The 21,585-nt window shown below is 37.8% G+C and overlaps 4 protein-coding genes and 1 non-coding gene across 6 annotated transcripts; 3 read left to right on the top strand and 2 right to left on the bottom strand.

Annotated features, from left to right (window-relative positions):
* Positions 1–376: 376 nt before the first annotated feature.
* Positions 377–2,433, top strand: LOC112785103 (probable 2-carboxy-D-arabinitol-1-phosphatase). The gene is made up of 7 exons (XM_025828527.3): positions 377–671; positions 762–919; positions 1,161–1,280; positions 1,365–1,464; positions 1,631–1,770; positions 1,857–1,936; positions 2,093–2,433. Exons 1-7 carry the CDS (start codon positions 515–517, stop codon positions 2,217–2,219), a joined length of 882 nt encoding a protein of 293 aa, XP_025684312.1. The 5' UTR covers positions 377–514; the 3' UTR covers positions 2,220–2,433.
* Positions 2,434–3,576: 1,143 nt separating this feature from the next.
* Positions 3,577–10,614, top strand: LOC112783503 (callose synthase 11). Its single transcript, XM_072230768.1, has 3 exons — positions 3,577–9,503; positions 9,790–9,994; positions 10,364–10,614. Exon 1 carries the CDS (start codon positions 4,179–4,181, stop codon positions 9,498–9,500), a length of 5,322 nt encoding a protein of 1,773 aa, XP_072086869.1. The 5' UTR covers positions 3,577–4,178; the 3' UTR covers positions 9,501–9,503; positions 9,790–9,994; positions 10,364–10,614.
* On the top strand, positions 7,141–7,223 carry LOC112788385 (small nucleolar RNA J33). Its single transcript, XR_003195751.1, has one exon. It is a non-coding gene; the product is annotated as a small nucleolar RNA J33 (small nucleolar RNA).
* Positions 10,615–10,912: 298 nt separating the features above from the next.
* On the bottom strand, positions 10,913–14,018 carry LOC112785313 (uncharacterized). Its single transcript, XM_029296461.2, has 2 exons — positions 13,362–14,018; positions 10,913–13,214 (listed from the first exon to the last, which is right to left on the bottom strand). The coding sequence occupies exons 1-2, from the start codon at positions 13,938–13,940 to the stop codon at positions 11,082–11,084; spliced, it is 2,712 nt and encodes a 903-aa protein (XP_029152294.1). The 5' UTR covers positions 13,941–14,018; the 3' UTR covers positions 10,913–11,081.
* Positions 14,019–14,383: 365 nt separating this feature from the next.
* Positions 14,384–20,746, bottom strand: LOC112783504 (probable ubiquitin-conjugating enzyme E2 24). 2 transcript variants are annotated; one of them, XM_025826475.3, is made up of 10 exons: positions 20,293–20,746; positions 18,924–19,789; positions 18,671–18,735; positions 17,108–18,564; positions 16,633–16,770; positions 16,004–16,438; positions 15,854–15,917; positions 15,445–15,584; positions 15,003–15,314; positions 14,384–14,896 (listed from the first exon to the last, which is right to left on the bottom strand). In XM_025826475.3, the coding sequence occupies exons 4-10, from the start codon at positions 18,551–18,553 to the stop codon at positions 14,636–14,638; spliced, it is 2,796 nt and encodes a 931-aa protein (XP_025682260.1). In that variant the 5' UTR covers positions 18,554–18,564; positions 18,671–18,735; positions 18,924–19,789; positions 20,293–20,746; the 3' UTR covers positions 14,384–14,635. The 2 variants fall into 2 exon arrangements, with proteins under 2 accessions (XP_025682260.1, XP_025682261.1); XM_025826476.3 differs by lacking the exon at positions 18,671–18,735 and having other exon boundaries at positions 20,293–20,733.
* Between the last annotated feature and the right edge of the window lie 839 nt (positions 20,747–21,585).

The following is a 21,585-nucleotide window of genomic DNA, read 5'->3' as shown; positions in this document are numbered from 1 at the left end:
GTTTTAATGGTGTGAGATTAGTGTGAGATTTTATCCAATAGCTCACTTTTTTTTTGCTGGTTACATACTGGCCAAAATTTAACAAAATTGCTGGTCCCCTAGACTTTTTCATTTATTATTATTATTATTATTATTATTATTCTATCTAATGAGACCATTATTTTATTAAATATGTTATTTTTTTAAATATATTTAATTTTTCAAAATTTTTTAGTATTTTTTTATATAAATTTTACTATTATTATTATTATTATTATTATTATTATTATTATTTATAGTTAGTTATTTTTGTTTAATTTATTCTACTTAATAGAACCAATAATTTAGATAACTATAATAAACATAATACACATAAATAACAATTATAAAATTGTACGATCTCAAACAAACAAATAGAGAAGACATATCCTAGATATTATATATTGGAAGGGAGATATTTTTCGGATATATCTCAGGAATTGAAATTTTATGGTCCGCAAAGCTCAGAACATGAGCTTCTGAATTGTGATCGAAAATGGAAATGGAAATACTCGGTGCTGGGTTTGTGTTGAGTTCTCCTTTTTCTTCTTTGTCTTTCTTCTCTTCTTCTTCTTTCAAAGTTCAGCTTCTTCGTACCCCTTCAATCTTATCTCTCCCAATTCGTTGTTCAAGTCATGAGGTTACTCCATCAGGTGACACCTCAAATATTCTCTTTTCACTCTTATACGCTTATAACTTGCAATTTCCAATTACCTCTAATACAACGTGTGTCATTATTGCAGAGAAACTTCCAACTAGAATTAATTTGTCTTTAACTGGTGGGGCTTATGATTTTACCAAAGGAACAGCTTCCCTAACAAATGAGTTAATCGCTTCGCCAAAGAAAGTCATGATTCTAAGACATGGTCTTAGTACTTGGAATGCAGAAAGTAGGATCCAGGTTTATTTTCTACTTTTGAGTTTATCGGTTTTCACTTTCCAATGCATGAATTAATTTTCTGTTCATTGTGTCTTGATTTTGTACAACTATGTATAGGAGAATAGTTATAAATTTAGAGTAATTCTAAAGTGTTTCTAGGATTGATGTCTTAGTTTGTTGATTAGATGCTTTAGGTGGAACATTCTTTTGTTGCATCTGGCAGTGTTATAATTAAATTAAGCATGTATGTTCAACTGTTCAGGGAAGTTCAGATTTGTCTGTACTAACTGAAGACGGGGAGAAGCAAGCAGAGAGGTGCAAGAAAGCCTTGGAAAATTTGTACTTTGACCAGTGTTTTGCAAGTCCAATATCTCGCGCTAAAGTTAGGTGCCAATGAAATTCAATTCTCAATTATGCTAATTTTGATCATGAGTTTATTAATAAATCTTCGTGTTGTTTGATGTAGCAAACCGCTGAAATTATATGGCAAGGGAGAGAAAAACCATTGATTTACCTTGATTCGCTTAGAGAGATATCTCTATATCACCTTGAAGGCATGAAAAATGGTGTGACTACCTCTCTAACTAAATCTATTTATTATTATTTGGTCAATTTTTTTTTGACATGGTTCTCAACCATTAAAAGCTGTATGATAATATTTTTTTGACATTGTTGACTACCTACTATTCTTTGTGTCTAAGCTAAATCAGTATGTTCATAATTTGGAGGCAGTGGATGCGAAGCGAATATATCCGAAAGAGTACATAACCTGGAGAGAAGATCCAGCTAATTTTGTCATGAATGGTAGATATCCGGTGCGAGATCTATGGGGTGCTGCAAGAGCTTGTTGGAAGGAAATCTTGTTATCACCTGTAAGATTTTACGTTTTTAACGTTATTCCCTCTTGCAAGTATTGATTTAAAATTGACAGAGTATTAAGAAAACCTGCCTTCTTCAGGGAGAAAGTTTTCTGATCATAACTCACAAATCTATATTGAGAGCATTAACTTGCACTGCTTTAGGCCTTGGTCCCGAGAGGTAAGATTATTGATCACGTAATTAAATATTTAAACTCTTAAGTTTAGTGAAAAAAGTATTGCTAATTTTGCTCAATCATTATTACCTAAAACTCTTTTATAGTACATCAACATTACTCAATTATATTGACGAGTAGACATTGATAAAAATATTTAGGTTTCGTTCTATTGATATCAACAATGGTGGAATATGTGCGTTCAACTTCAACACCAGAGGAGAAGCAATGCTTGAGGGTCTAAATATTACTGCTCATATGTACAGTGATCATGTCTATAATGGCTGAAGTACAGTACAATGATCATGTCTATAATAGCAATTGTGTTCTGTCCACGTTTCAATCTACTAATTGAAGTATTGAACAAAGAACACCGATCTTTTAATGTTAGATTTTTTTTCGAGTTTAATTACAAATGTAACCATTCTCTTTGATGTATATTTCATGTAAAGAGGAATTGAAGAATAATTTGTATAAATTAATGATGTCCATTGCAAGCGTATTAGATTTTCTGTAAATTTAACATTTAATATGATAACGATTGGTATTACATTGAGTGCCAACAATAATGTAGTGGTAAATATATTTTCTATTCCGCGTTTAAGATGAAAAGAAGAAATGTTGATAAAAACAAGGAGTACATACAAAATCCTTCATTAGAGCATGCAAGAATTTCTTTTGGTAAATTACATCTAACACACACCTTTTCCTTATCGATTTTATATATCAACTTTTTAGTTATAATTAAGATTTGAATTTGAATTAGGTACACTTTCTAATAAGACACATAATTAGTAGTTGAATATCATAGCGATTTTAAAGCAAATTGTTATTTTTATTTGTCTAAGGATAGTAAGTTGAATAATTGAGAACGGTGTATGTAAATAAAAAAACTCCAATGTTACTTACACATGCATGTGCAATGTTGAACTCCTATCTTTTTTTATAGTATTATTTTTGGGAGGTGGGCTCCGTGTTGAGGCTTTGATCCATGAGAATATTCAGGCAGACATTGTAATTAATTTCATATAGTATAACTGAGTGCACTTAATGGACTATGTGATTGCATATTGACTGTTAATATTGGCACGCAACATAAACCATATTTTTAACCCTTTTCTTCCTTGTCTCACAAAGACATATGAGGAGATTCGATTTTAATTTTCAGCCAAATTATCTACAGTCGTAAGTTTTGGTAGGGCCAAACAAAATATTCCATTTGAAACAAAACAAGACTAATTACTCAAAAGAAGATATCGCTATGATATGCTTTTGGCACATATTCGATTTCAGCAAAGCACTCCATTATAATTTTTAAAAAGTAAGTGGTTCAAGGATGGCTTTGAAGTGATTAAGACCAAACTTGTCATAATGATAATATAATATGAGCAAGTCCAAGTGGTAACGTGACAAAAAAAAAAAAAAAACCCTACTAATGAGCCAGATAAGTGAACCCAAGGCTCTTTATTAATTAACATTTATTGACAAATTTATCAAAAAGAACTCTATGGAGTATGGACATTGAACAATGATCATGCATTTATTTGAGACGAAAAAACAAAGAGATGCTGATGCAGCTCCCCACGTGTCGCACGTGCCACGGAACAAACGCAATATATCAATATGAAAAAATACAAAATTACCCATAATCTCAAACTCAAAGGCAGAGATTCCCTCGGTCCCTGTCTCTGTTGGTAACATAAACACTGTACTCTCCATTCAATTCCGCACGCCACCACCTATAACGTCGCATTTTCAAACGCTTTCATCAGGGCCGTCCATTTCCTAATCATCACAACCATGATTCGAATCTCATTCAGGATCCCACATAACTCATTGTTACTAGTTACCCGATTGATAAACCGTTTCAGCAACTTTTAATGATGGTGCTAAGACTGCTAACGGGTCCCACTAGAAACTAAAACCCCCCAGTAATCCAGTATAAACCAACCACCGCAACGGGAGCGTGGAAATCACCGCGGCTCCCCGCCGCGTGAAGGTGTCAGATTAAGAAAAAGTAAAAAAAAAGAGAAGGATCAGTTTTTTTTCGTGTACGTCTACTTCTCCTTCCTCGCACACTCGCTCACTCTACTCCTTCCGCCATAGCTAACGGGAAAATAGTGAAACTCAGAAAACCAAAAAACCACGAGATATTGGAGAGAAGAAGTTGAACTAACTCTTTCGAGGAAACGAGAAATGACTTCAAAAACGGTGTAGTTTAGACAGGTTCCTACTTCCTAGCTTCCAATGCAATTACGACAGCGTCCCTCCGCCGTGCGTGGCGGTGGCGTGAACTACGCACCGCCGCCTTCACCTCCGTCGGTGAATTCAGTCTACAACATTATTCCGGTGCACGACGTCCTTGCTGACCACCCTTCCCAGAGGTCGCCGGAAGTTCGCGCCGCCGCAGCGGCTCTCCGTGCCGTTGGCGACCTACCGGAGCACCCGTACATACCAAGGGAGCCGCAGATGGACCTCTTCGACTGGCTAAGGTTGTTCTTCGGGTTCCAAAACGACAACGCTCGGAACCAGAGGGAGCACCTTGTTCTTCACCTCGCCAACTCGCAGATGCGGTTGGAGCCGCCGCCTGCCGCCGTCGACGCTCTCGACAGCGGCGTTCTGAAGAAGTTCCGGCGGAAGCTCCTCCGCAACTACACAGCATGGTGCTCCTACCTCGGCATGAAATCGAACGTGATCTTCCCCCGGCGCCGCACCCCTGACGATCTCTTCCGCCGCGAGCTTCTCTATGTCTGCCTCTTCCTCCTTGTTTGGGGAGAGTCCGGTAACCTTCGTTTTGCTCCCGAGTGTATTTCTTATATCTTTCATTTCATGGCAAAAGAGCTTAACTATGTTCTTGATGAGCACATAGACCCTGACACTGGTCGTCCATTTTTACCTTCTATTTCTGGTGATTGTGCCTTTTTGAAGTCTGTTGTTATGCCTATTTACTATACTGTTAAGACTGAGGTTGATAGCAGTAGGAATGGAAAAGCTCCTCACTCTGCATGGAGGAACTATGATGATATTAATGAGTATTTTTGGAGCAAGAGGTGCTTGAAGAAGCTTCAGTGGCCATTGAATTTGGAGTGCAATTTCTTTGGGACTACTCCGAAGAACAAGCGCGTCGGGAAGACCGGATTTGTGGAGCAGAGGTCATTCTGGAATGTTTATAAGAGCTTTGATAGGCTTTGGGTCATGCTCATTCTGTTCTTGCAGGCTGCAATCATTGTTGCTTGGGAGGGGACTGAGTATCCGTGGGATGCATTGGAGGGGAGGGATGTCCAGGTAAAGATGTTGACCTTGTTTATCACTTGGAGTGTGCTAAGGTTGCTTCAGTCGGTGCTTGATGCTGGGACTCAGTATAGCATGGTTACTAGGGAGACTAAATGGCTTGGAGTTAGGATGGTACTGAAGGGCATGGCTGCCATAACTTGGACTGTTTTGTTCTCTGTCTTTTATGCAATGATTTGGATTGCAAAGGGTTCTAATCGAGATTGGCCAGATGAGGCAAATCAGAGGATCATTACATTTCTCAAGGCTGTCCTTTTCTTTCTCATCCCAGAACTGTTGGCCTTGGTACTTTTCATAGTGCCGTGGTTACGCAACTTCATCGAGGAATTAGACTGGAGTATTGTATACTTTTTGACATGGTGGTTTCATACTCGGATTTTTGTGGGTCGTGGTGTGAGACAAGGGCTTGTAGATAATATAAAGTATACTTGTTTCTGGGTTCTTGTATTGGTTTCAAAGTTTTCCTTCAGTTATTTTATTCAGATTAAACCTTTAGTTGCACCAACAAAGGCTCTATTGAAGCTTAGGATGAAACATTACAAATGGCATGAGTTTTTCAGTAAAACCAACAGAACAGCGGTTGTTTTGCTTTGGTTACCTGTTGTGCTGATTTACTTCATGGATCTGCAGATATGGTATTCTATTTTCTCTTCCTTGTACGGTGCCACCATTGGTCTGTTCTCACATCTGGGTGAAATTCGGAATATCTCACAACTCAGACTTAGGTTCCAGTTCTTCGCAAGTGCATTGCAGTTCAATCTGATGCCAGAGGAGAGGCTTCTAAGTCAAAAAGCATCACCCATAAAGAAGCTTCGTGATGCCATCCACCGGTTCAGACTGCGTTATGGACTTGGTGGACCCTACACCAAGATTGAATCAAGCCAAGTGGAGGCTACTAGATTTGCCTTAATATGGAATGAGATTATCATTACTTTCAGGGAGGAAGATCTCATCAGTGATAGAGAATTTGAGCTCTTGGAACTGCCGCCAAATTGCTGGAATATTAGAGTTATTCGGTGGCCTTGTTTCCTTCTCTGCAATGAACTTCTGCTGGCACTCAGTCAGGCAAAGGAGCTGGAAAATGAGTCTGATACGTCCCTTTGGTTGAGGATATGCAAGAATGAGTATCGCCGGTGTGCTGTCATTGAAGCTTATGATAGCATTAAATATTTGTTTCGTGCAATTATTAAAGCTGAAAGAGAGTCCGTCATTGTGAATAATATATTTGGGGAGATAGAAACCTACATTCAGATGGGCAAGTTAACAGAAGCTTACAGAATGTCTCTGTTACCAAGGATACATGAAAAGGTGAGCGATTTTGTTCAGCTATTGCTGAAACCAGAGATCAATCTGGATAGAGCTGTAAATTTGTTGCAAGCCTTGTATGAGCTGTGTGTGAGATCATTCCCGAGGGTGAAGAAGTCCATCCCCCAACTGAAGGAGGAAGGTCTGGTTCCTGAGGACCCAGAATTGCTCTTTGAGAATGCTATTCAGTTTCCAGACGCTGAAGATACAGTTTTCATTAAGCAGCTCAGACGGTTGCATACAATTCTTACTTCCAGAGACTCAATGCACAATGTTCCTTTGAATCTTGAGGCAAGACGACGGATTGCTTTCTTTAGCAATTCCTTGTTTATGAACATGCCCCGTGCTCCCAAAGTTGAAAAAATGATGGCTTTCAGTATTTTGACCCCGTATTATGATGAGGAAGTTGTCTATAGCAAAGAGTCTCTCCGCAAGGAGAACGAGGACGGTGTCACTACCTTATACTATTTGCAGAGGATTTATGAGGATGAATGGAGAAATTTTATTGAAAGGATGCATAGAGAAGGCTTGGAAGATGAGGATGATATCTGGACAGCTAAAGCAAGGGACCTTCGCCTTTGGGTATCTTATAGAGGTCAAACATTATCTCGCACAGTCCGGGGCATGATGTATTATTATAGGGCCCTGAAGATGCTTTCCTTTCTTGATTCAGCCTCTGAGATGGACATAAGACAGGGATCAGAACATATTGGTTCACATAATCCAACAAATCATAACAGCAGTTTGAATGACCTATCCTCAAATAGGCCTCCATCTGCACGGAATCTCAGGAGGGCAGATAGCAGTGTGGCCCTGTTGTTCAAGGGACATGAATATGGGAGTGCTTTGATGAAATTCTCATATGTGCTGGCCTGCCAGCTGTATGGGCGCCACAAGGCAGAAAAAAATCCCCGTGCTGAAGAGATATTGTATTTGATGCAAAATAATGAGGCCCTTCGGGTGGCATATGTTGATGAGGTTTCTTTGGGGAGGGATGAAACTGAATATTACTCTGTTCTTGTTAAATATGATCAGCAATTGCAGAGTGAGGTTGAAATTTATCGGATCAGATTGCCTGGACCTTTGAAACTCGGAGAAGGGAAGCCAGAGAATCAGAATCATGCAATAATCTTTACACGGGGTGATGCAGTTCAGACCATTGATATGAACCAGGACAATTATTTTGAGGAGGCTCTCAAAATGCGAAATTTGTTGGAGGAGTTTAACATCCACTATGGTATTAGGAAGCCAACAATTTTGGGGGTCCGAGAGAATATCTTCACTGGTTCTGTTTCATCTCTTGCTTGGTTCATGTCAGCACAAGAGACAAGTTTTGTGACACTAGGCCAGCGTGTTTTAGCAAACCCCTTGAAAGTAAGAATGCACTATGGTCACCCGGATGTGTTTGATAGATTCTGGTTCTTAGGTCGGGGTGGAGTGAGCAAGGCCTCTAGAGTCATCAATATCAGTGAAGATATTTTTGCTGGATTCAATTGTACACTGCGCGGTGGCAATGTAACACATCATGAATATATACAGGTAGGCAAAGGAAGAGATGTTGGTTTGAATCAGGTATCCATGTTTGAAGCAAAGGTTTCTAGTGGCAACGGTGAGCAAATTCTAAGCAGAGATGTTTACCGGCTGGGCCATAGATTGGACTTCTTTCGCATGCTCTCAGTGTTCTATACAACTGTAGGATTTTATTTCAACTCCATGGTTATTGTACTGACAGTCTATGCCTTCCTTTGGGGCCGCCTTTATATGGCTCTCAGTGGCATTGAGGGGGAAGCCATGAATAATGCTACCAACAATAAAGCCCTTGGTGCTGTCATAAATCAGCAGTTTATAATCCAGCTTGGTCTTTTCACTGCTCTGCCAATGATCGTGGAGAACACTCTTGAGCATGGATTCCTTCCAGCTGTGTGGGATTTCTTGACGATGCAGTTGCAGCTTGCATCATTATTCTATACATTTTCCTTGGGAACCCGTTCCCATTACTTTGGTCGCACTATACTTCATGGGGGTGCAAAGTACCGGGCCACTGGTCGTGGTTTTGTGGTGGAGCACAAAAGTTTTGCTGAGAACTATCGGTTATATGCACGAAGCCATTTTGTGAAGGCTATTGAACTTGGAGTTATTTTAATTGTATATGCATCTCATAGTCCATTGGCCAAGAATACTTTTGTGTACATAGCAATGACGATCTCAAGTTGGTTTCTTGTAGTTTCCTGGATAATGTCCCCCTTTGTTTTTAATCCTTCTGGGTTTGATTGGTTGAAGACAGTATATGACTTTGAGGATTTTATGAATTGGATATGGTATCCAGGTGGCCCATTCAAGAAGGCAGAATATAGCTGGGAAACATGGTGGTATGAAGAACAAGACCATTTGAGAACAACAGGTATCTGGGGAAAGCTGTTGGAAATCATCTTAGATATTCGATTCTTCTTCTTTCAGTATGGTATCGTTTATCAGCTAGGCATTGCAAATGGCAATACCAGTATAAGTGTCTACTTGCTGTCGTGGATATACATGGTTGTGGTTGTTGGTATTTATATTATCATGGCATATGCACGGGATAAATATGCTACAAAGGAGCACATATATTATCGACTGGTTCAGTTTCTAGTGATTGTGGTCACAGTTCTTGTACTTGTTCTCTTACTAGAGTTCACTAAATTCAAATTTGTTGATCTTATCACAAGCATGATGGCGTTCATTCCCACTGGCTGGGGAATGATTTCAATTGCTCTGGTGCTCAGACCATTTCTACAGCCTACTATGATATGGGAGACTGTGGTTTCCCTAGCCCGGCTGTATGATTTGATGTTTGGGATTATTGTTATGGCTCCTGTGGCAGTGCTTTCATGGTTACCTGGATTTCAATCAATGCAAACTAGGATTCTCTTCAATGAAGCCTTCAGCAGGGGTCTTCAGATATCTAGAATACTTACTGGCAAGAAGTCTGCTTAAAATGTAATGTGATGAGATATCTTTTTTTTCCGTCCAAATCATTTTTATACTTAGTGAAATTTGTATACTCATTCGTTAATTTTGTCTTTTAGTAGTATTATCTTTGGATACTTGGATATTGTCTATGCTAATTAGTAGTAGTACTCTGAAGTTGAATCATACCAATTAAACTGAAACTAGCCCTGAAAGCATGAACTACAAAATTGTAACTTGGAAGTTTTGGTATTTAGATAGTAATATACGAATATGTATGTTTTGCTTACGTTAGTTTGATAATATGCATTTGCAGGTCACACCAAAGACAAAGGTTACGGCATTGCTGGTGAGAGATGGGTTTCTGTAGTTGCCCACGTAGTTTTGTCAAGAATCCTGTAACATGTTATTGGACCTGTAAAAGAAATAGAGAGAAGGTTATGGACAACTAGACACTAGCATCAGGTGGCGACTTTGACTGTTTGTAACCATGATGAACGGATGCCTACATATAAACCCATGTATGTACAGACCAAAAGCACTAGATTCTTTTCATAGCTTCATTTTCAATCAATTTCAGTTAAGCAACAAGTCATGTAGCTGCTGTTGAAATGCTGATAAATCATGTTGAATGTGAAGGCCATTGTTTTATTGAATGAATAAATACTCCGTTTTGGGCCATCTAAATTCTCCTTCAATTCTCTTTGCTAATTGCTACAATATTCACAGAAGAAACTGCATGATTGATTTTTTATGCGCTTTTTTCTACCTGAAGTTATGTCATGTATGATTGTTATTAGTTGATGGTATATGAAACTTACCTGCAAAAAATATTTCTTCTAACAGTTCTTAATAGAATTCTAATTCAAAACTTGGCATTTATTTTTCAGGTTGTGCTTTCTCAAACAGGCTTAGCCTTCTCTTCGAAATAGTGATAGCTTATGTACAATCACCCAATATTCTGTAGAGTATTATAATTATCAATCAACTTGCTGTACATCTTGTTAGAGTGCAACCTTATGTAACTATATACTTCATTGTCACATCTTCATTGATTTTCTAGGCTCTTCTACTTTCGTTTGACAGCTGCTGCAAATATTGGACACGTTAAAATTATTATATATAAATCTCAAATTCTTAACCTTTTGCTAGTGACCATGAAGTTTGAACCTCTAGTATCAGATAACATTTTGAATTTATTTATTATTTATTTTAAATAAATAAAGGTTCCTGCCCGTGTGAAGTGATGTGAAGATCAGATAACATTAGAAATTCCAGACCAAGAAAGAAACGACAACATTACAGATTGATGTTGACTCTGGTGTTTGATTAGGGGATAACAAATGAGAGAAAAATAAAAGCTCTCTTTCTTTTGCAGTGATACATCCTTCGAGATCAAGGAAGCTAAAGAAAAAATAGTAATAATAACGGGGGCAAAATTTGTGTAACAAGATATGATAAGCCGCCTGCAGGGCCAAAAAATCCTCTGTTGCTATAATGTGAACTGTGTATGTGACACTGCAATCTATGCCATCCATAGCTCAAAAATTTGGAGGCTACAAATCATTATACATACTGCAATCAATAATATTATATCAGTTTAAGCTATCACAATTCATCATTACCAATAGCAGGTACTTTCTCATATACAGAACTCTCTCTAAACCTCTTTGGAAGAATGCACCTGCTGCCAAATCTCTGTTGTAAGTATACAAGGACTGCAAACAGAACACCACCGCATGGTATTACAATGTCCCACGCAGTGGAGTAAAAACCCATTCTGTGGTTTGCATAGATATATGATGAATCAAGGAACCATGCAGTAGTGTGAGCCCTGTAAAGATCATATGCATGGGGCAGTATCCGAACAATGGTTGTTCCCACATAAAAAGAAGATGCCAGAGTATTCCCTTCTGCTTTGGATGTTATGTTAAATATTATTTGTGGGAGCAGAAAACCGTCGAGGAGCAAACCAGCATAGGATTTTAAGTCTTCCAAGATGGAAGGAGACTGGTAAGCTTGACCAAGAGGAAACTTAAACCTGTGGCGTGATAGCCGAAATGATCTAGATCCTTTCTTGTGACCACTCTTCCATATATGCACGAACCAAGCAACGAGTGTGCCACCAACGTACAATGGTAGAGTCATACAAAGAACCTTTTTCTCGGAAACCCACAAACCTGGCTGGCTTCCTTCATGCTGTCTCGAAGACCAGGTCAAATGGAGAAGACGCAGCTCGAGAAGGAAAGCAATCATTGTCACCATCCTCACAACTACTTCATTCACTTGAAACCAACCTTCACTCCCAAGAAACACAGTCTGCTGGCTGTGGCTAAACAAGGTTCCGAAGTTCAAAATCAGGGGAATCATGTGACCTAGAGTAATAACAAGCAACATCACAACCGAAATGTAAGGAAGCACTTCTGGGTGCTTTCTCACATGTAAGAGTTGCAATCCTACAAGTAAACATGCAAGTGTGTTTGATATCAACAACATAACAATCTCAAAATCCATTCTCCAGATTGATGCATCTGCCTGACTCGTGTAAATGGAACTTGAAGACAGCTGAAGAGGACCAAAATAGAAAGGATCAGACTTTAGTCTAGTGCTCTCTATAGTTCCTTTAACAGAGTCACGTCGCTTTGCATTCAATGCAGAAAACTGGACATTAATTACTATTTCACAGTCCATTGACTCATTCTTCATCAGTATTTTGCCATTTGATCTCAAATTCCTACATCCTGTCATACACAAATTTCCAGTATTCCTATTGTAGATTCCTTCAGCACTAATTTTAACTTCACCTGAAGAGATTTGACCAGTGAGGTTGAAATCAGGTGGAGGGTTAAAGTTCATTGTATAGCTGACGTTCAACAAACTGCTATAATTATCTGATCCAGTCCTTGGTGATTTCAGCTTTCCCATCTTTGTTGGAACCCCATATAGCCTTCCTTCATAGCTCTCTTCCCCAACAAATAGTGGTGATGAGTAACCAGAAGCTACTTGTCCTTTGTTGCTTCTAACGGTCATGCTAAATCGCATATCAGAAGAATATCCATCTGGATACTTCTTTCTTCCCTTCCCCCTATCATTCATCTTTCCTCCACAATATTTTCTTACCCTTTCAATCTCAGTATACACATATTGGAAACCTTGAAGACCCCTTGCAGACTTGAAGGAGCTCTTAAATCCAACTTTACCGAAGTAACCAGAATCACCAATCCCTTTGTCACTCCAAATCTGGCCCAAAGCAGAACTCCTGTTTCTCAACGACAAAACCGCAGGAAATCTCAGCGCAAGCTTAATTGAGCAATCTCCAACATAAGGATTACCTAAATCTCCTGTGAAGTTCAATATCCGGCAAGCAGATGCACAAAGCCGATTCTCCTTCTCATCCCACACACCCTCGGATATCAACGTTGTATTAGGATAAAATGGAAACATAAAACCATGGTAACTGGTGTCAGGAAAACCCAACAACATTTGAACCCTTCGTCTTGTCGCACATCTGCTACCATAAAAATACAAGAAATCCGGCAACTTCTGGGCACCGGAACCAATAGGGTTGCAATTAACATCACCACAGTGACTACCATATTCCAATTCAAACTGATCCATCCGTCCGCGAAACACAGTGCAGGCTCCTTTGCTAAGGTCTCCAAGGGGCAAATTCTCCCCATCAGATCCTCCAACACAACCACCATTCTCATTCCCAACTAGTGTAAACCTATAATCCGAACCCTGAGACAAAGCCAATATTGAAATAGGTTCAAAGTAATTCAAGCTACTCTTGTCATCAAAGCTTTCTAGGGTTCCACTAACCAAAGGATCCAAAACATTCAAATCCAAAGGGTAACTAAGCTTAAGAACAACATTAGCATTAATCACCTTGTAACCATAAGATCCTGTTCCAAGCATGCAAAGCTTACCAGAAGAACGTGACCAGAACCCCCTGAGAGTAGCTCGAATCCACTGTGAAACTCCCCAATTCGTAACTCTGTGACCTCGGTAAACCTTCCTCAGCGACCTTCTATAATTCGTGTTGGGCCGACGCTGCTGAAGAAGTATTTGGCCTCGGAGCTCGAAAACGTCGTCGTTTTGGGTAATGCGAATGGAGGTGACGCGGAAATTGAGGCGCTTGGAGTAGTCGGAGGCGGCGGATCGGTTGAAGAGGCGGTGGGCGCTGGTGAAGTAGCCAGTTTGGAAGCGGAGGGAGTCGGCGATGGCAGCGGAGGAGGTTGCGGCGGCATTGGGGCGGATCGGGAATGCGGTGACGAGGTTGTCGCAGAGGCGAATGTAAGTGGATTGAAAAGGAGAATCTGAGGCTGAAAAGGAGAACGTGAAGAAGGAGAAGAAGAAAAAGAACAAAAAGATAACAAATTTAGGGTTCGATGGAGAATTGCGGGTTTTTGAAGGGTTTAGAAGCAATGGATGAAGAAAAGAAAAAGAAGAAGAAATGGAGTCCATTGCTGAAACTTCTGTTTCTTGCTCCCTTCCGTTGGTCGTTGTGTTCGTTTGGTTAAAATAAAAGTCAACAAATCCTTTTTTTATTTTTGAACTCTGTGTAATGATGTAATTATTAATAAAAAAAGGTGATCAATCTCTTGTTTTTTAAACTTGCTCTCTCATTAGTTGCAGCAAGGTATACATAAATTAAGGTCTATACCCTTTTTAATGGTAGTTTTGTTCTCAATCTTCAGTTCTTCACCAAAGCATTGTTTGCATTTGCTTCATTTTATTCTGAAACCGGTCATATTTTAGAATGCAAGGATCACCAATATGTTTGTTTCTTACCATGATTTATCGAAGATAAGCAATACTTTGATTAGGAACCATACTTAGATATTGCTAATTTGCTAGTTGCTGCTATATAACATCAAATCATTGTGCATGAAACATGAAAAGACACATTTAAGGCATAAAGCAAAGCAATCAATGCAATGCTTCTTATTTCATTTTCATTATATTTCACATATGCAATCAAATATGATACACAGAGACCATAAGGTTTTTTTTTTTTTTTTTGGGTACATCATTGACATTTCATACCAAATCGTGGTTGTAGTGAACATAGCATAGATGGGTGTTTTAACATATTTTACAGATCCCATGAAAACAAATTAATTATACATATGGTTGGACTGTCCTAGCAGGATTACTCACTACTTAGGACTAGCTTCTTTTTGCAGCTCAATATACTGGCTGCAATCAATTCCCTTATCAGAAAATGCCTCAACAAGCTTGGGGAAGAGCTTAGCCAGCATAATTTTGAATCCTGTAGAAGTCCCCTTCTGGTTTTCATCCTCGGATTTTCCAGAACCAGAAGTGCCTCCGATGGGAGCGCCTTCGAGATATGCCTTACAGGCAGAAAGTATATGACACGAGCGTTGTCTAAAGTGCTCTTCCACCAGTGCCTCAAAATGCTGCAACAGGCAACATTGCATGCATGTTTTACATGAATAAATGTCCAACACTATTTCACAATAATAAAGGAAAACCAAGCTTAAGTACTAGTAGTATTTATTTTACCTTGGGTGGCTTTCTCAACAGATACAACATCGATTTGCAGGTGACAAGAAAAGCATTTTCATTGTAACTGACTGAGTTTTTCTCTCCTTCGGCTCTTCCAATTTGTTGATCATATCCGGCCTCATTGAAATAAGGTTTCTCATTAAGGACAAGGGCCTGCAGGGAGAGAAGGACTTGAAGGATTGTGGAGGATGCAGGGTTCCACACTTCGCTGGCCGTGCCAGTCCATGTATTCAGGAGACTCAGACACACTTTTCCCGACTCATACAAATTAGGATTTAATCTGAGCCCACCAGAATGGTAGTGCACCATCTGCATGGAGTTTACATGGCCAAAATGACTGCATTAGAGCATATTCATAAACCAATATGCAGTTTTTCTATGCATGAATAAACATGAAAATAATTCAACAAGCACAGCAAACCTAAATCCGAAAGCTTACAGGTGGTTCACTGGGATACTCTCGAGGAAAACATATGTCAAAGAAGAAGAGCCCATCATGATAAGGCGTCCCAGACGCACCCACAATGGCTGCTCTCATGAGATCCATTCTTTCTTCGAAAACACGGACATAAATAGTTTCTGTTTGGCCAAAAAATATACTAAGTGAATTTGCAGAGACTTTGATTTCTAAAGTAAAAGTTTTCAGTAACTACCACCAAATCTAATGGTCCTGGTCTTCCTAAGAATGAAACTGGTCTCAAACTTAATCTTCTCTATTAATTACAATGTAAAAAGGAATTAGAAACACTATGAACTTATATTCTGACCCAACTCTGAGCTTATATTCTGAGTTTAAGCACTGTATAATATAAAACATGTTTTCAAAACCAATGAGATGAAATGCAAACCAGGAAGATTTTTCTCCAGGATGCTCCATTCTTGCTGAACCTTTTTCACCCAATCTCTTTTTACCTACAATGAAACAAAAGGGATGAATAAAATTAAGGTTTTCATTGTAATTATATGTCGCTGTAATTGCTGATACGCAAATTTCTAACCTGAGATATCGCCAACCCTTTTCCCTTATCAAAAAAGTGGTGGTCTGAGCAATTATCTATCATATCAAACTGCTTTAACTGATTAGAACTGTTGCTATCTAAAGAAACTGGAGAATCATTTCTCTCATGAATCTTAACGAACTCAGAATATGGAAGTTTGTCTTCATTTGTCTCCAACCCACTCACTGGAGTTGACTCGGGGCAGGGACCACAAGTTTCAAAATCTTTCTTTTCAAGAAAATTGGTTCCTTTTTCCTCTTCAAATGTAGGGACTCGGGAAACTGCTCCATAAAGTGAAGTTACACCAAATGTTTGGAATATGCTGGTTTTAATGCTTGAAAAAAGTTCAATTGCAGCTTGAGGAATAGAAAAGGAACTGCACTCTCCTGGATGCTTTTCATGATTCCCTCTACCACTATCACAATTTAATAAGTCCTGATAATGAAAACATGAAACTCAGCTCATGATTGGACAATAACCTTGGAAAACTTAATCAATCTAATAAAAAGATTACGATTATTGATTTCTAACATGAGACCTCTATATCTCAATGTCCCAATTAAGCATCTCACACACAAAAAAAAGTGATAGTAATATGAAAGCATAATTCGAGAAGTTATTGCCCTCACCTTTCCCTTCTGGTCAGAAGGAAGACTTTCATGTACAATCATCTCATGAGTCAACTCCTCAACATTTACTTCATTAGGAACAGGGGTTGCAGTTGAATCTTCATGTTTATCAATGCGAAAAATTTCATAAGGTACAACCTGTGAGGGGAAAATTATAAGGACTTCCCGTAGATGAAAGGCTACAAAGTGAAGTAATATAACGAAGTCTAACATGGTTCCATCTCAGTTCCACGGCTCATCAAATATAAGGATTCTGACAATGAAAGGAATAATTTATCTATTCTATCACAAGAGAGTTGAAATAATCATCCTAATCTCACCAAACTCTACCCTGACTTCAGCTTAGATACCTAAGAAGCACAACGAAATTTTCATCTTGATAAGCATAAACAAAAACTTCATAAGTTTGATCTCACCACAGACCAGTAGCATCATTAACTACAAAATATTGAGAACAAAAAGTTTGATTTCATACCTTGGTTGTTAAACCAGTAGCCCATTTCACCTCAACATCACCATCTTCGAAACTGACAACATTACCAAAACAAGACAGGTAAAAGTCATCAGGGAACTTATTCTGATCACTGATTTCATCCTTGCCTCTCAGAGGATCATCTCCATTCAAGTCGGTCACTGACTTTGCATTATCCTTATCAGCTTGGGAATCAATCTGTTTCTGAGCCTTGAACACAATATCACCAAAACAGCAGGAATAATCTGGGTGCTCCACAAGTTCATAGGCACTTACAGTTTCAATCATTGTTTCTCCGGCCAGATTATCTACCTCAGATATGGGAACAGTTTTCCATTGTACTGTTACCGTACGCTCTTTTGCGTCGACAGATTGAACAACACCCCATCTTTGACTGCTAGGCTTAAGAGGATCATCAGAAGCTCCTTTCTCCAGTACAAACTGCTGAGGCCAAAACTCATGAGTGTTTATGACATTAACTGGGATTAAGTTCTGTGGGTCTAATCCCAAAGTATGTTCCCCATTTTGCCACACAACATCCACTTTAGTCTTTATCTTCCCAACTATGAATATTTCCCCAATACTAGAGTTGAGGTTTCTTCTCTTATATCCTCTTGCCATATTATGTTCAGCAGAAATATCACTCGTAGAAGAATCTTGAAACATCTCTTTCTTTTGGTCTGCGATAGGGAGCATGCACCAATCACCAAGCTGCCAGTTTACATGCGAAAAACACGACAGCAAGGTCAAGTTTTTGGAATCTTGCCAGCAGGTGGGATCATTGACATTGACATTAGAATTGAATCCAAGAACAGAAGCGATCCATTTAACATAAACAAGACCAGCATCCACAGCATATACAGTTCCTTCATCTTGATTGTCTCTCCAAGTGCCACAAAGCCATCTAGCCGATTTAGAAGCAGTGGAAGACTTAACCTTTACTCTTTGTCCTGGATAGTATGGATACTGTGAATCCTCAAGAAAACTTTGACTGATTGGTAAAATCTTCTCTTTTTCCAATGCGATAATCTCACATTTTGCTCCATCATCAAACAATACAGTCACTCTATCCACCACCTTTTGAACTTGACCAAGCCATGGTCCCTTGACCACAAAATCACCTTCTGAAATGGAGCGAATCTTCAGAAGTTTCTTGGAGTTTACATTTTTCAATATGTTTCCCCGAACATTTTCCAAATCGACAGACATATCAACACTTACAACCCTGCCCATCTGTCCAGATGGATCTGACAACGAGCAGACCACATCCCCATGAGCAAATGCCCTCTCAAATGAGAGAAAATCATCAATTTTTTCAATGCTTTCTTCTAAACTGGATAATATGCTGCAAGCTTTCCCACCATATAAAAAATCAATATCCTCTTGATCATCGCTGCTGCTGCTGTCACTGGAGGTCTCCCAGTCCGAATCAGCAATGTGTGAATCCATCAACCAGATGTCTGTCATAAATGCGTCCATTGTAACATCAATGGCAAAATCACAAGAATATAATAACACAACAATAGGAAAAGATAGAGTTGGTAGTCAATGCAGAGGAATTCTCACCACTCAGAAAGATAAGATTCAGAAGTAATCTGCAATCAGTAATATCTTGTGGAAAGGAACACGACCTGGTAATGAAAATGTAGAGTTTATTTATTATTTATCTATTTATTCTCTTTGACAGAGCTAAGCATAGTAGTCTCCTTTCCTTACTAACCAAAGCCTTTAGCAGACAATTGATCATACTAGACAGACAATTTTTCTCATATTCATATAGGAAAATTAACAATAAGTAGGAATTCAATAAGATCATTACCTTCTCAACCAAATAGAATCATCAAACCCTAGTGTCTGTATATATAGCAATTCACAACAGCTACGTTGATCTTGACCTCAAGGAGAGCCGTGTACAATGCCTGATTGATACTGCTATTTCTTTCAGATAGAAACTCAGTTTCTTAAAAGGAATATCTTGATCACTGAAAGTCTGAAACTGATGATTAGATACCAAAGGAGCTTAGCCTAACAGGATAACCTGTGTCAACTAAGGACTCCAAAATGCCAAAGGAGATTTGCCCAGTTTTTGAACTGGAAATTTAAACAGAAACTCAAGAAGTTTCAAAGACTGAAAGTATCTTTTTTTTTTTTTCTGGTTTTCAGGAAGTAACTACTTGGGGAATTAGAGGAAGCAGGTAAGGTAACCAAATGTTGCCAAAGAAGATTTGCCCTAGTGAAAATAGTTCCTAGTGGATAGTGGAATTACTTCAGAATAGTAATCTTTGTCTTGAGATGACAGAAATTGTTCCAAGCCAAAGGAAATTAAGTAACTTTTGCCAAAGGAGATTTGCCCAATGCCCAACAGAGCAGAGTCTTCAAACATAAATAACTTCTTTTGGAAGGATAATAAGTTTGCTTCTTCCAAGATTGGAAGCTATATTGCCAAAGGAGATTTGCCCCACAAGTCTATCTAGAACCAAGGATATTAATTACTATCCAAAACACATACACTACAGATTCTAAAGCACGAAAGGGTTTAGAACATTCAACAGATAAGGTGAAATTGAATACAAATATCTGCTCAGATGACCCGTCTGAAAGAACTTAGTCAAAACTGAACCACAATTGCCAATCCATCATTGCTGAAAGTCAAAAGAGGTTATCACCAGATCATATCGTTTAAACCTGCAGCACCATGATTAGGACAAATATGAAAAGCATATGAGAAACAACAAAATAATGATAAACTGTTAATCTTACATCTAATTCAGGAGCCAAGAAACAGGCTGGGAATTGATTAATTTAATCAACTATTTTCAATAAGTCAATATTCTAAATTGCACATCAAAGATATGCAACCTCACTGTGTTTTGAATTTTGATAATAATAAATAAAACAAATTCTTCCGCAATTTCCAATTTCTTTTTGGAAGGGGATCAACAATATCCACAGAAAAGGAGTGATATTTATCATACATGAACCAACTTATAATTTTTTTATTATTGAATAAGCCTAGCTGCTCCTATATACCTGGAAGAAAAGAACAATACAAACAAACAAACAATCCTTTGGGTACTGAATTTCACAGAATAAGATATAAAAACCATCCGAAAGAGTTCAGACATAGAAAAATCTGGAATCTATAAGAAAGGATGAAACTTTGCAGGGGAAAGAAGAAGAAACTGTACCATTGAGAAAAGCGAGATGATTGAAGTTGAACCCATGTAAGCCATGACGGTTACAGCACAAGAGACAAAAAGGGCCATAGTAATAACTCAAAAAGGAATGAACTTCACCAAAGATTGGAAGTGGCAGCCATGAATTTCGTTGAAGCAGTTATATATTGAAATTCAGATAGGACTGGTTCCATAGCCAGTTCCACCACCCTCAACTCTACCACCCAACTTTGGAACCATTTTCATTTTTCAGAGACACATGCAGTGAGAATATGGCAAATTGGCAACTTTGTTTCTTTGTTTGGTTAGTTTAGAGTTTGCACTTAAAAATTCATACAAAGATGGGACCTTTTTTCCTGTTGAATAACCAATCAGGGAAAGAAATTAGAATACACCAAACCTAACTAACAGGATGAGACACACAGATACTGTTACTCTTCAACTAGACACTACACTTACCCTATTTAACCACTTTAAAGTTTAAACTAAACTTTTTAGTAATTTAAAATAATTATGTTATTTGTTCATCAAAAATAATATTTATGAATGTTATTATATATATAAAAATATATTTTTGATCTTTTATAAGTTTTTTTATTATAATACTGTAAATAAGTTTATTTTTTTTTGTGACAGTAAATAAATTTGACTATTCATCCACTATAATGTGTTTAACTTTTTGGTGATTAATTATTTAATTAAAAATATATTAAATCAATATATATAAATAAACATAAATATGTATTAATTAATTTGTTAATTGATTTTTATTGTATGTGTAATATCTTTTATTTTCAAATGTACAAATAAGTGAATCATCTTTAAGTTTTGATTTTTTTTTTTTATAATTTAGTTTTTATTTTGTTTGATGTCTATACAAACTTAAACTATTTTCTATTCCAAGAAAATATATAGTACTATACTACTGTAAAAGTGAAAGATACACTATGAACGGTTCTAAGAGACACTAAAGTTCAATTTTTATTTTTATTTTATTAAAAACGAAATTAGTTTTTTTTTTTTTTATAATAGGGAGGAAATCTTTATAGATAATTTTGCATTGCATGCTAATTAATAAAAATGAAACAAACAAAAAACTTAATAAATATTTAGTTTTATTTTACAATATATAATATTACATGACAAACAATTTTATAATTAACATATAGTCAATATAGAAAAAAAAAATAGAGAAATTAATTAACCAAGTATATTTTCTTCTTTTGTAAAGAAGATCTTTTGTGAAAAAAGAGTGGCCCTTAACAAGATGCTTTTTGGAAATCAATGTCTTTAAACTCTATTTAA

The sequence above is a fragment of the Arachis hypogaea genome, chromosome 20 (assembly GCF_003086295.3).
Source record: "Arachis hypogaea cultivar Tifrunner chromosome 20, arahy.Tifrunner.gnm2.J5K5, whole genome shotgun sequence".
In the NCBI taxonomy this organism is placed as follows: Eukaryota; Viridiplantae; Streptophyta; class Magnoliopsida; order Fabales; family Fabaceae; genus Arachis; species Arachis hypogaea.
This window is presented reverse-complemented; position numbering and strand designations above follow the sequence as displayed.